We start from the raw sequence: 12,173 nt of genomic DNA, 5'->3' as shown, positions 1-12,173 counted from the left end.
GGAAGTAGGAAACTACTCAGTTATTATACAGACAGAGATTTCTTGTACTTTTGTGTGTGAGTGTGTGTGTGTGAGAGAGAGTGTGAGTGTGTGCGTGTGTGTGTTCGTGTGTGTGTGTGTGAGAGTGAGTATGAGTGCGTGTTCGTGTGTGTGTGTGTGTGTGTGTGTGTTTGTGTTTGTGTGCGTGTGTGTGTGCGTGCGAGTGCGAGTGCGAGTGCGTGTGCGCGTGCGTGTGTGTGTGTGTGTGTGCTCCTTTTCTTTCCAGGTGCTGCGTAGGTGATGCACCATTAACCCCTTAGTAGGCCTGCTGTTTGTCCTTGTCTACACTGTTTTGTGCAGGAGGGACTGAGGGACCGAGGGGCAGAGTGAGCACTCTCAGTCACAGCTGCTTACTAATTCCCTATTAATCCTCTGATGTTCTCTCCTGCCTCTGCTTCCTGTTCCATTCTTTCTTGGCCTCTCTCCCTTTGATTTATCAGATCTGTTATTCATCATCTGGTCGCTCTCTCTCCTCCCTCACGTCGATCCCGTTGCCGGTAGAAACCACATCTCTCACAGGCTGTCTGTTTATCAGATCTGTTATTTATCATCCGGTCGCTCTCTCCTCCCTCACGTCGATCTCGTTGCCGGTAGAAACCACATCTCTCACAGGCTGTCTGTTTCCACTTAGTGCCGTAGACCTACTCTGCATCATGCTAATTTATTCCGTGGCTGTCACTGGTACTGGCTATCTGGCCCCTGGCAGTGGAGTGTGTGTGTGTGTGTGTGTGTGTCTGTGAGTGTGAGTGTGTGTGTGTGTGTCTGTGAGAGTGAGTGTGTGTGTGTGTCTGTGAGAGTGAGTGTGTGTGTGTGTGAGAGAGTGTGTGTGAGAGTGAGTGTGAGTGTTGATGTCACTGGTACTGGCTATCTGGCTGTGTGTGTGTGTGTGTGTGTGTGAGAGTGAGTGTGAGTGTGTGTGTGTGTGTGTGTGTGTGTGTCTGTGAGAGTGAGTGTGTGTGTGTCTGTGAGAGTGAGTGTGTGTGTGTGTGTGTGTGTGTGTGAGTGTGAGTGTTGATGTCACTGGTACTGGCTATCTGGCTTCTGGCAGTGGAGACACTCAGTCAGGAAATTGAATAATAGGATTAAGTACTTGATGTGGCACACGGACGGGGTTATTATGAACATCCCACACTGGACTGAGGCTCTGTTTCCACCAAATAGCTGGATCTTTGGTTCTAAAGTTTATTTATCAGTGACTATATCAGGACTGTTGTTGATCATTTCGTCTCAGTGGCACAGTGGACAGAACAACATGTCATGTATAGCAGGACCTGGTTTTGAGAGTAAGATGATGTGAACAACATGTCATGTATAACACGACCTGGTTTTGAGAGTAAGATGATGTGAACAACATGTCATGTATAGCAGGACCTGGTTTTGAGAGTAAGATGATGCCAAGTCTGATTGCACAAGTGCAGTATATTAAGATGTAATGACAGAGATGACTAATGTTCATGGTGTAGAGACATTAAGGGTATTAAGATGTAATGACAGAGATAACTAATGTTAATGCTGTAGAGACATTAAGGGCTTCTTCGTGACTAACTGCCATTTCCTGTGTGTTACAGCCTCAGGTAAGATGGCACTGAACAACACAGCCACAATCCTCATCCAGATCACCCCCTCCAGCCTCCATCCATTTCTCTCCTCCTCTTCCCCTCCCCTCACCTTCATCAATGGCACGGCGTCACTGTCACCGGGGCCCATGGTCGTCCCCGGCAACCAGAGCATCGTGAGCAGCGCCGGCGCCACAGTGACCGGTGCGCTGATCCTGGGCCTGGTCTTCCTGCTGGGCGTCCCTGGCAACCTCTTCGTGATCTGGAGCGTGCTGGCGCGCGCCCGGCGCCGCTCCGTCACCACGCTGCTCATCCTGCACCTGGCGTGCGCCGACGGCCTGCTCATGGCGCTCACCGCCTTCTTCGTGGTCTACCTGGTGCGGCGGGACTGGGAGTTCGGCGCCGTGCTCTGCAAGATGCTCTTCTACCTGTGCTGCGCCAACATGTACGCCTCCATCGCGCTCATCACCTTCATGAGCCTGCACCGGCTGCTGGCCGTCACCAGGCCCCAGAGCGCCTGGGCCCTGGCCAGCCGTGGGACCGTGCTGAGGATGCTGGCCGGGGTGTGGCTGGTCGTCCTGGGCCTGTCCGTGCCCGTGCTGGTGTACCGGCAGGAGGTGGAGTACCAGAAGCCCGGGGGGGGTGTGAGGCGCGTGTGCGAGCCGGTGCACAGGCCGGGCGATGTAAGTGGGCGCGGGTGAGGTGGGGGTGTGGAATGGTGTGTGCATCTGTGTGCCTGGGCGTGTGTGTACGTGCCTTGGTACATGTGTGTGTGTGTGTGTGTGCCAAGCTAAGTTTAAATATCTTCTCTCTTATCTGATATCTGGATCTGAACACTTGGAAATCTCCTCTGCGTGTTTGAGTCACGGAGGACAGTATCTGATTCATGCTCCCCCGCCCATCGCCTGTCAAATCAGCTCACTCCATTTCCTGCCTGCATTCCACCAAGCTCTTGTATGAACCGCTTCAGTGGCAGTCTGCTGTTTTGCTGGCTGTATTATTAAACACAATACTTAGAATAGCGTTCAGTTGGCTACTAGGTGGCAAAAAAGGGCATGAAAGGACTATGATAGTAGTGTGTTGGTTCACCTCCTCCACTCCCAACACTGAAACATACACAGGCTATTCTGCTTTTTCACATCAAGCGCATCAATCATTTCAGCAGGTGCTTCATTCTGTGTGAGAAGTAGCTGAGCTGTATGCTTTATACTGACACGCCTTCCACCGCTCCCATGGTTTGCTACTGACATTCCAATGATATAATGGTTTCGTTCAGTAGTGGTAGGGCAGGTTTAATCGGACGCAAGACTTAGAAACTTTGCTAGTTCTACATCAGTATTAGTACTAAAGGCTGTGGAGTACTGGTGTAAGTCTCAGTGACTTTGGCACATGGTGACAGAACACATCTCTGGGTGTAATACTGCAGAAGTGGGGCAGAATCAATGTTAACATGACTGGCGTTATTCCTAAACCAGAAGGCACCACAATCCTTTGCTATTTTCTGTAGGGAAACTACGCCTCTTTTTTAAATCTGATAGCATTATTTATATGTATGTTTATATAATGTTTTAAACACATTCTAAATACCTCATGGGTAGTTTCAGATGTATTGGCCCTAGGCTTTCATGAGAGATTCTTTTTAGACAATTGTATTAATTAAAAATAATGAAGTATCTGTAACATGCAGTAACATGAGTAGAATGAGTCCTATAGTAGCCTACATATTAAATATATAACTTAAATATATAACTTAAATATATAACTTAAATACAGTGGGGAAAATAAGTATTTGAACTCCTGCCGATTTCGCAAGTTTGGCCACTTGCAAAGAAATGTGTGATCTATAATTGTAATGGTAGGTGTATTTTAACAGTGAGAAATAGAATATCAACAAGCAAATCCAGAAAACTGCATTTTATAACATCTATGACTTTATTTGTATTTGATGCAGAAAATAAGTATTTGAACCCCCAAGCAAACAGCAAGAATTCTGGCTCCCAATGACCAGTTATGTGCCCAAGAAGCACACAGATTAGTCCTCATTAGGCCTAACAAGGTACACCTGATCTCAACTGGTGACGTGTATAAAAGAAACCTGTCCAAAGAATCATACTTCACACCTTCAACCTCACCACCATGGGCAAGACCAAAGAGTTGACCAAGGACGTCAGAGATAAGATTGTAGACCTGCACAAGGCTGGAATTGGTTACAAAACCATCGGCAAGCAGCTTGGTGAGAAGCAGACAACTATTGGTGCGATTATTCGTAAATGGAAGCAACACCAAACAACTGTCCATCGCTCTAGGTCTGGGGCTCCATGCAAGATATCCCCTTGTGCGGTATCGGTGATCATCCGAAAGGTGCAGAATAACCCCAGAACTACACAGGGGGAGCTTGTGAATGATCTCAAGGCAGCTGGGACCACAGTCACCAAGAAAACTATTGGCAACACACTACGCCGTAATGGTTTGAAGTACTGCAGAACTCGCAAGGTCCCCCTGCTCAAGGAAGCACATGTACAGGGCCGTCTGAAGTTTGCCAATGAACACTTGAATGATTCTAAGGAGGATTGGGAGACAGGATGTGGTCAGATGAGACCAAAATCAAGCTCTTTGGCATCAACTCCACTTGCCGCGTTTGGAGGGGGAAGAATGCTGAATATGACACTATCCCCACCGTCAAGCATGGAGGTGGAAACATTATGCTTTGGGGCTGTTTCTCTGCCAAGGGTACAGGACAACTCCACTGCATCGAGGGGACTATGGATGGGGCCATGTAATATGGAATATTGGGCTTGAACCTCATTCCCTCATTCCCTCCCATTGAAAACGCAACCTTAAGGATTTGGAGAGGATCTGCAAAGAGTAGTGGACCAAAATCCCTCCTGAGATGTGTGTAAACCTGGTGACCAACTACAAGAAAAGTCTGACGTCTGTGCTTGCCAACAAGGGTTATTCCACCAAGTACTAAGTCATGTTTTGCTAGGGGTTCAAATACTTATTTTCTGCATCAAATGCAAATTAAGTCATAAATGTTATAAAATGCAGTTTTCTGGATTTTTTTGTTGATATTCTGTTTCTCACTGTTAAAATACTATTAGAATTATAATAGTATATTAGTAGAATTATAATTATAATTCTAATAGTCACTGTGAGACTATTAGAATTATAGATCACACATTTCTTTGCAAGTGGCCAAACTTGCGAAATCGTCAGGGGTTCAAGTACTTATTTTCCCCACTGTATATAACTTAATACATACTTCCCTGAACTACTAATGGGGGTAGGGAGAGGGGAAGGGGTGCAGCCTAGGGGAAGAGGGGCAGGCTTCAGTGACCAGCCTGTCCTAGACCATTGACTATTACTAGCATTTGAAAAGCCAAGCCATCAACTAGCGACTGTGGTCAGGCAGGTTCCTGAAAGCCTCCATCTAATAGCTGTAGTCTGGCATATATGCAGGTCTTTTGCGGGCATCCAAATAACTCCAGATTTGGTGGACATTTACCTTGTCCAGATACTCTCAGATACACCACCTTTCACATTCCATGACATAGCGTTGAATGTGCTAGCTGCTGAACAAACACAAACAAAAACACGTAAAGTATTCACATTCATTTAGACCAAATTCTCCCACAGTTGTGGCCAAATTCTCCTACAGGTGTGTGTAGTAACATCATTTTCAGAAGGCTAATATAGGGCTGGCCCTGTGAGACTATGTTTAACAGTAGCAACCAAAACACTTCCTGTTTACAAACATTACTGTTTACACACATTTATCAAGGTCGGGGTGGGGTGACAGCTCTCTCCCTTCACAATATACATTTCTTGTACTTGTTGTGACAATGGCAGTGTAGCAATGTGTGATGGCTTACATGTCATTCATCAAACTGCAGTTCAGGTAACCAACCACTGTGGGGCGCCATCATGTAGTCTAACACTCTCTACATCATGTACTCATGTAGTCTAACACTCTCTACATCATGTACTCATGTAGTCTAACACTCTCTACATCATGTAGTCTAATATAGGCTTGGCTCAGTCAGACTATCTATTATAGTGGTAACCAAACCATGTCCTGTTTGCAGGCCGTTCTGCAGTACGGCATGGAGACGGTGCTGGGGTTCCTCCTCCCGTACAGCGTCATCGTGGGGAGCTACGTGTGCATCCTGCGCCGGATCCAAAAGACCCGGTTCCGCCGGCGCATCCGCAGTGAGAAGCTGATCCTGGCCATTGTCATCACGTTCTGCATCTTCTGGTTGCCCTACCATGTGGTCAACATGGTACAGGTGTGTAGAAAACAAGTGTTGGAGAGAGTGTGTGTGTGTGTGTGTGTGTGTGTTCATGTGTATTTGTTTCAAATACACTGTTTGTTATTAATTTGAGGAGATCTAAAATGTCTGGAGTCCCTAAATTATCCTAAATGTACATAATCCAGTAATAGTTTATCATTTTTACTGTAGAAGATAAGACAAAGTCATTTAAATACATCAGTGTTTAAATGAGTTAAAGCGTAACTGCAAACTGAGAGTGTTTAAATGAGTTAAAGTGTTACTGTAAGCTGAGAGTGTTTAAATTAGTTAAAGTGTTACTGTAAGCTGAGCGTGTTTAAATGAGTTAAAGCATTACTGTAAGCTGTGAGTGTTTAAATGATTTAAAGCTGTAAGCTGAGAGTGTTTAAATGAGTTAAAGTGTTACTGTAAGCTGAGAGTGTTTAAATTAGTTAAAGTGTTACTGTAAGCTGAGCGTGTTTAAATGAGTTAAAGCATTACTGTAAGCTGTGAGTTTTTAAATGAGTTAAAGCTGTAAGCTGAGAGTGTTTAAATGAGTTAAAGTGTTACTGTAAGCTGAGAGTGTTTAAATGAGTTAAAGCGTTGCTGTAAACTGTGAGTGTTTGTGTTAAATGAGTTAAAGTAAGCTGAGAGTGTGTTTCAGTTATCTGATTATGGGTTTCTGTTCTGTTGGTTTCTTCTGCTCTCTCAGGTGGCTGCAGCCCTGGCTGCAGATGGATCCCCAATCAAAAAGAGGTATGGTAAACCACACACACACACACACACACACACATACACACACACACACACACACACACACACACTCCAGTGACTGTGGTAACAAGGGGTTCACAAACACACCAACACACAGACATTTACAACACATTCTCCTTTTCCATCTTTATCACACACACACACAGACACACACACACACACACACACTAGGGCTGCAACAAGGACTGCATCACCGCCATATCGTGGTACTATTAGGTGTGCTGTGGTGTTGAGTCTGTCCCAGATAACAGCTTTCCCCCCTTATCTATATAACATATAACATACACACACACACACAGACATTTACAACACACTCTCCTTTTCCATCTTTATCACACACACACACACACAGAGACACACACACGCACACACACACACATCGCGCTCATCACCTTCATGACCCTGCACCGGCTGCTGGCCGTCACCAGGCCCCAGAGCGCCTGGGCGCTGGCCAGCAGCGGGACCGTGCTGAGGATGCTGGCCGGGGTGTGGCTGGTCGTCCTGGACCTGTCCGTGCCCGTGCTGGTGTACCGGCAGGAGGTGGAGTACCAGAAGCCGGGGGGGGGGGTGAGGCGCGTGTGCGAGCCGGTGCACAGGCCGGGCGATGTAAGTGGGCGCGGGTGGGGTGGGGTTGTGTGCATCTGTGTGTCTGGGCGTGTGTGTACGTGCCTTGGTACATGTGTGTGTGTGTGTGTGTGTGTGTGTGTGTCTGTGTGCCAAGCTAAGTTTATATATATTCTCTCTTATCTGATATCTGAATACTTGGAAATCACCTCTGCGTGTTTGAGTCACGGAGGACAGTATCTGATTCATGCTCCCCCGCCCATCGCCTGCCAAATCAGCTCACTCCATTTCCTGCCTGGTACTATTAGGTGTGCTGTGGTGTTGAGTCTGTCACCGCCACTACCCACATAACAGCTATTTTTACCACTTATCTGAGAGTGCTGACATCCTCATGTAGCTAGTGCCTGGTCTGTGGTCTGGCCTACACGTATCTGGATACGTTTGAAAACTCTCAGTTTTGATAAGGGTGACGCCCACAACACACACGTTTTTCTCTCTCTCCACACAAGAACGACAGAATGATTGTAAAACGCCCAGGCCTCTGCACTGAGCAGCACGCCATTGGAACCTTCTGGTTGACTGGCCGTTAATTACTTGGAAAACGCAAATTAAAATGTAAATATTGCATTCAAATAAATGTGAATATAACATGTAACATGTAACTATGAGTTACAGTTTTTACGTATTCCTGCTTACAGACAGATAAACTAACTGCAGGGAAAACATAACCTCCTTGGCGGGAATACCGCTACCACTGCAGCCCCACCGCACACACTCAAAGACATATACAGACTCATGCACAGTTAGTTCACATACGGGCACGCAGAACCTGGTCAATATCCTGATAATAATCTAGGGTTAGTTCACATACGGGCAGGCAGAACCTGCTCAATATCATGATAATAATCTTCCAATTCAGAAATGAAGCCTAAGAGAGGAAAAAATTATATTTTACAAACTTGCAGTCTTCTAATAGTAGGTAGGAATAATGCACATTAATTTGCCCTGCATGTTAAGAACAACTGGTTTAAGACTACAACAGGGCCTCTTTAACGCTACAATGCACTTTGTGAAGAGGGAAAAAAACATTGCTTTAAAAAGAAACACAAAACCTGCTGCACTCTCAACCTCTTCCCTATTTCTGCAGCTCTTTATCGACTCAACATTTGTCTCCGCTTCTCCACCCCTCGAGCTTCTCTCTCACCCCTCCCCCTTTTCTGCCGTTTCCCTCATCCTGTCTTTTCTACTTTCTCACTTTTTCACTTCTGCTTTCTGCCATTCTGTCTGTCGTACCTCCTCCCCCGGCTGCCACGTAGCCATGGAGCAATCTTGTGTGTCTGTTTACTGAGATTACTTTTCTTCTGGCTTTGGAATCAAACATAAGCTAAAACAAGTACAACACACAAAAAACGAGCTTACTTAATCTACCACAGGTAGAAAATAAGATTTTAAAAGGAGGGGAGATGAAAGACACAAGTGAGGGAATTAAAAACTGTCTCAACCTCTCTCTCATTCTCACACTCCATCCCTCCTCTCTTTGACTCCCTCCCTCCCTTTCTTTCTCCCGCTCACACTTTTTCCTCTCTTTCCCTCCCTTTATATCTGATACCCCCCCCCCCCCCCCTCACACACACACAAATGTGCCTTTGTCTAACCCCCCCACACCCCCTCCACACACACACACACACATTTGCCTATGTCTCACCCCCCCCCTTCTTCTCGTTCTACCTCTGCAGACTAGACCAACTGTGGAGGTCCGGTCGCACGGTGACGTCGACGCTGGCCTTCATCAGCAGCAGTGTGAACCCGCTCCTCTACACGTTCGCCGGGAAGTCCTACATGCGCCGCGAGGGCCTGGGCTTCATGGCCCGCCTCTTCGAGGCCACCGGACGCCTGGAAGCTTCCAGAAAGAGCCGTCAGAACAGCCAAGATAGCCGGGACAAGGCGAAGAAGATGACGAAGGGAGGGGAGGTGATGGAGGAGGATGAAGGCGACGGGGAGGAAGGGACCGAGCTCAGGGAGTCGGAATCGACTACCAGCGCCCACGCCAGCACCCAGAACCGGATCACGGGACACCAGAGCAATGGGAAATGAGAGACTCTAAGGGCCCAGGGGACACCAGAGCAATGGGAAATGAGAGACTCTAAGGGCCCAGGGGACACCAGAGCAATGGGAAATGAGGGACTCTAAGGGCCCAGGGGACACCAGAGCAATGGGAAATGAGGGACTCTAAGGGCGCAGGGGACACCAGAGCAATGGGAAATGAGGGACTCTAAGGGCCCAGGGGACACCAGAGCAATGGGAAATGAGAGACTCTAAGGGCGCAGGGGACACCAGAGCAATGGGAAATGAGGGACTCTAAGGGCGCAGGCTCGTCTGAACCCATGAGCCCGTTTCCTGGGGGGATGGAGTGAATGCATTGTGTTGAGTGAAGGCAGAAGATGGAGTTTATAGAGTGTAAGGTTTTTTTGGGGGGGGGGGGGGTCACCTACGACAGGCTCCTCAGTGGTGGGGGCGGCGGGGGGTGTCACCTACGACAGGCTCCTCAGCGGTGGGGTGTCATCTACTACAGTGTGTGTGTGTTGGGGGGGAGGGGGGTCACCATGGTTCAGTATTCGGCTACTGTGGGGCAACATCAGCTCTCACTCGTGCAGAGTTCAAATACCTACATTAGGTCAGAAAGCCATTTTGCAGCAGCGACTGAGGGCTTTTTTCACTAAAGACTGGGGCCAGCCTGAGACGTTTATCACTAAAGACTGGGGCCAGCCTGAGACTGAGACTGGTTCTTGAGCCCTTGTGCACAGCTTCAGTCTTCTGTTTTTATTAGGGGTTGTAAGATCGGGGACATTCACATAGAACATCAACGCTAGAAACTTGGCAGAAAGCAAGCATGTATTGCTCCACTGGTGGAGTCTTGGACTGCCATCTTCTTTAGTGTAACTAAGATTTTAGCAATTCCTGGAATTTGTAAATCAAGTCCTTTAGAAAATGTTAGCCACTAAACAGAAAAATGTCATATCCTACTAGAAAGCTCTCATGGTGAAAAATGACTTGGTCAATGAAAGACTTATGTTAGGCACTGGTAACAGCTATACAGATGTTAAGGGTTTAAAGCCTGATGTTAGGCACTGGTAACAGCTATACAGATGTTAAGGGTTTAAAGCCTTATGTGCTGCACTGGTAACAGATATACAAATGTTAAGGTTTGGTGAAAATGACTGAAGCAGTATAAATTAATAAAAAAAATAGTTTTTGGAGAGTGAATGGCAAAACGGTGAGCCGTTTTGTCTGTAAATCACAATGGGCTGACAATGGTCCACTGGCTTTTTGCTATCATGGTTTCAAATAGCCATACACGTGAATAAAACGTACAAGAAAAGAAAAGGAAAAAAAGAAGTTGTTGGAAAGTCTTTGATTATTTTGCAAAGATTTGATTTATCCAGAGGTAGCTGTAGCGTATCTGTTGCTAAGGAACCTAAGCTAACACTACCTATCTGTTTATACATTTCTACGGTGTTGTTGTTGCGCTGTGTTCCATTCAAAAAGCCCCTAGTCCAGGACTGAACTGAGCTAAGGCCACTGGGGCCATGGTCTCAGTCCAGCCTCAGAGATGGAAATAAAGAAATGCCTGAGGCTTTTCCCCAGACACTGTGTGTGTGTGTGTGTGTGTTTGTGTGTGTGTGTGTGTGTGTGTCTTTGTGTGTGAGTGTGTTTCAGTTAAGGTCAAATGCCTCAGAGATGGCAACCAAAATATGTCTGAGGCTTTTCCCCAGACACTGGGGTTTTACCCCAGGGTGGAAATACATCATGAGTATGTTACTGATCTGGCCCTGATTTGTTGCCAATCTTTCAGAACAACATCAGACCCAAATCTGTTCATCATCGTCACATATGACTTGATACGGGTTGTAAGACCTGCACTTTCATGGGTTACAAACATCGGCTAACCTGAGTGTTTCACAGTGTTTTCGAAGGTTGCCAGGTTGGATTGTAAGAATTCCTCTGAATTCCACCTTGTTCTGAGGTGATATTTAATGGTGAATGTTGTTTTTCTTATGATATATTTGATTGTTCCCATCCCACCCACTTTCTGTGCAAGTTTCACAATGTTTGACTCCAGATGTATATTTCATACATACACACACATACACATATTCACACATACTGTACATACATACATTTCTACATACACATAAACATACATACGCATATTCATACATACAGACATACATGCATTCATACAGACACATAAACATACATACATACATACATACATACACCTATACATACATGCATACATACATTCATACATACATACACACATTCATATACACATTTATACATACAAGTATACATACACACACACACACACACACACCTCCAGTGACTGTGGTAACAAGGGGTTCACAAACTTCCTTTTTGTATGTAACCCATATCAAGAACCAGGAGACACTGGGTGTCTGTACATTTCCAGTTCATTTTGTTCTATTTCAAAATCCTCCCATTCACCATCACTATTTTCACCACTTCAAACTTCTGCGTGTGGACTTGTGGCAGTGTGTTGGTGTGTTGACGTGGGTATCTGTGTATTGGCACATTCATGTTACGACACGAGCTCGAGGAGAACTCTGTGTGCAATTTGTCGTGATGCAACTGTGGCACTGTTCAAAGTTGGTCTGGAGGATTTGAAAAAAGAGTCCGAAAATGGGAGGTGAAGCAACAGGCAGGGGGGGGGGGGGTGTTGTTGATGTATGGGTGTTTGTATGTTTGTATGTTTGTTTTTCAACACAAGCCAAATGTGTTTTTGTATGATTTTTGTTGCTGACACAAATACATTTTTTTGTCCTGAGTTGCTTCATGTCTTTTGTCATGACACACGTGAACCCATCCCTCTTATGTGTAAATCAATGCCTCGGTCACTCTAGGACAATGTCTATTTTTAAAGTTTTTGTTTATTTTCTAGGATTATTAT

General features: G+C 46.0%; 2 protein-coding genes across 3 annotated transcripts in view; both read left to right on the top strand.

The window, feature by feature from the left end:
- LOC105898401 (leukotriene B4 receptor 1-like) overlaps positions 1–11,398 on the top strand; it is a 15,635-nt gene extending 4,237 nt beyond the window's left edge. The window contains exons 2-5 of the mRNA XM_031584915.2: positions 1,608–2,278; positions 5,681–5,881; positions 6,576–6,619; positions 8,938–11,398. Coding sequence (XP_031440775.1) covers positions 1,608–2,278; positions 5,681–5,881; positions 6,576–6,619; positions 8,938–9,295 — 1,274 coding nt within the window. The 3' untranslated portion in view covers positions 9,296–11,398. The remainder of the gene's footprint in view (positions 1–1,607; positions 2,279–5,680; positions 5,882–6,575; positions 6,620–8,937) is intronic.
- Positions 1–12,173, top strand: part of LOC105898408 (heavy metal-binding protein HIP-like) — a 249,655-nt gene that overhangs the window by 94,305 nt on the left and 143,177 nt on the right. The gene's annotated exons all lie outside the window — the stretch shown is intronic.

This window comes from Clupea harengus, chromosome 18, assembly GCF_900700415.2.
Source record: "Clupea harengus chromosome 18, Ch_v2.0.2, whole genome shotgun sequence".
Classification (NCBI taxonomy): domain Eukaryota; kingdom Metazoa; phylum Chordata; class Actinopteri; order Clupeiformes; family Clupeidae; genus Clupea; species Clupea harengus.
The sequence above is the reverse complement of the archived record's forward strand: the minus strand, read 5'-3'. Positions and strand labels throughout refer to the sequence as shown.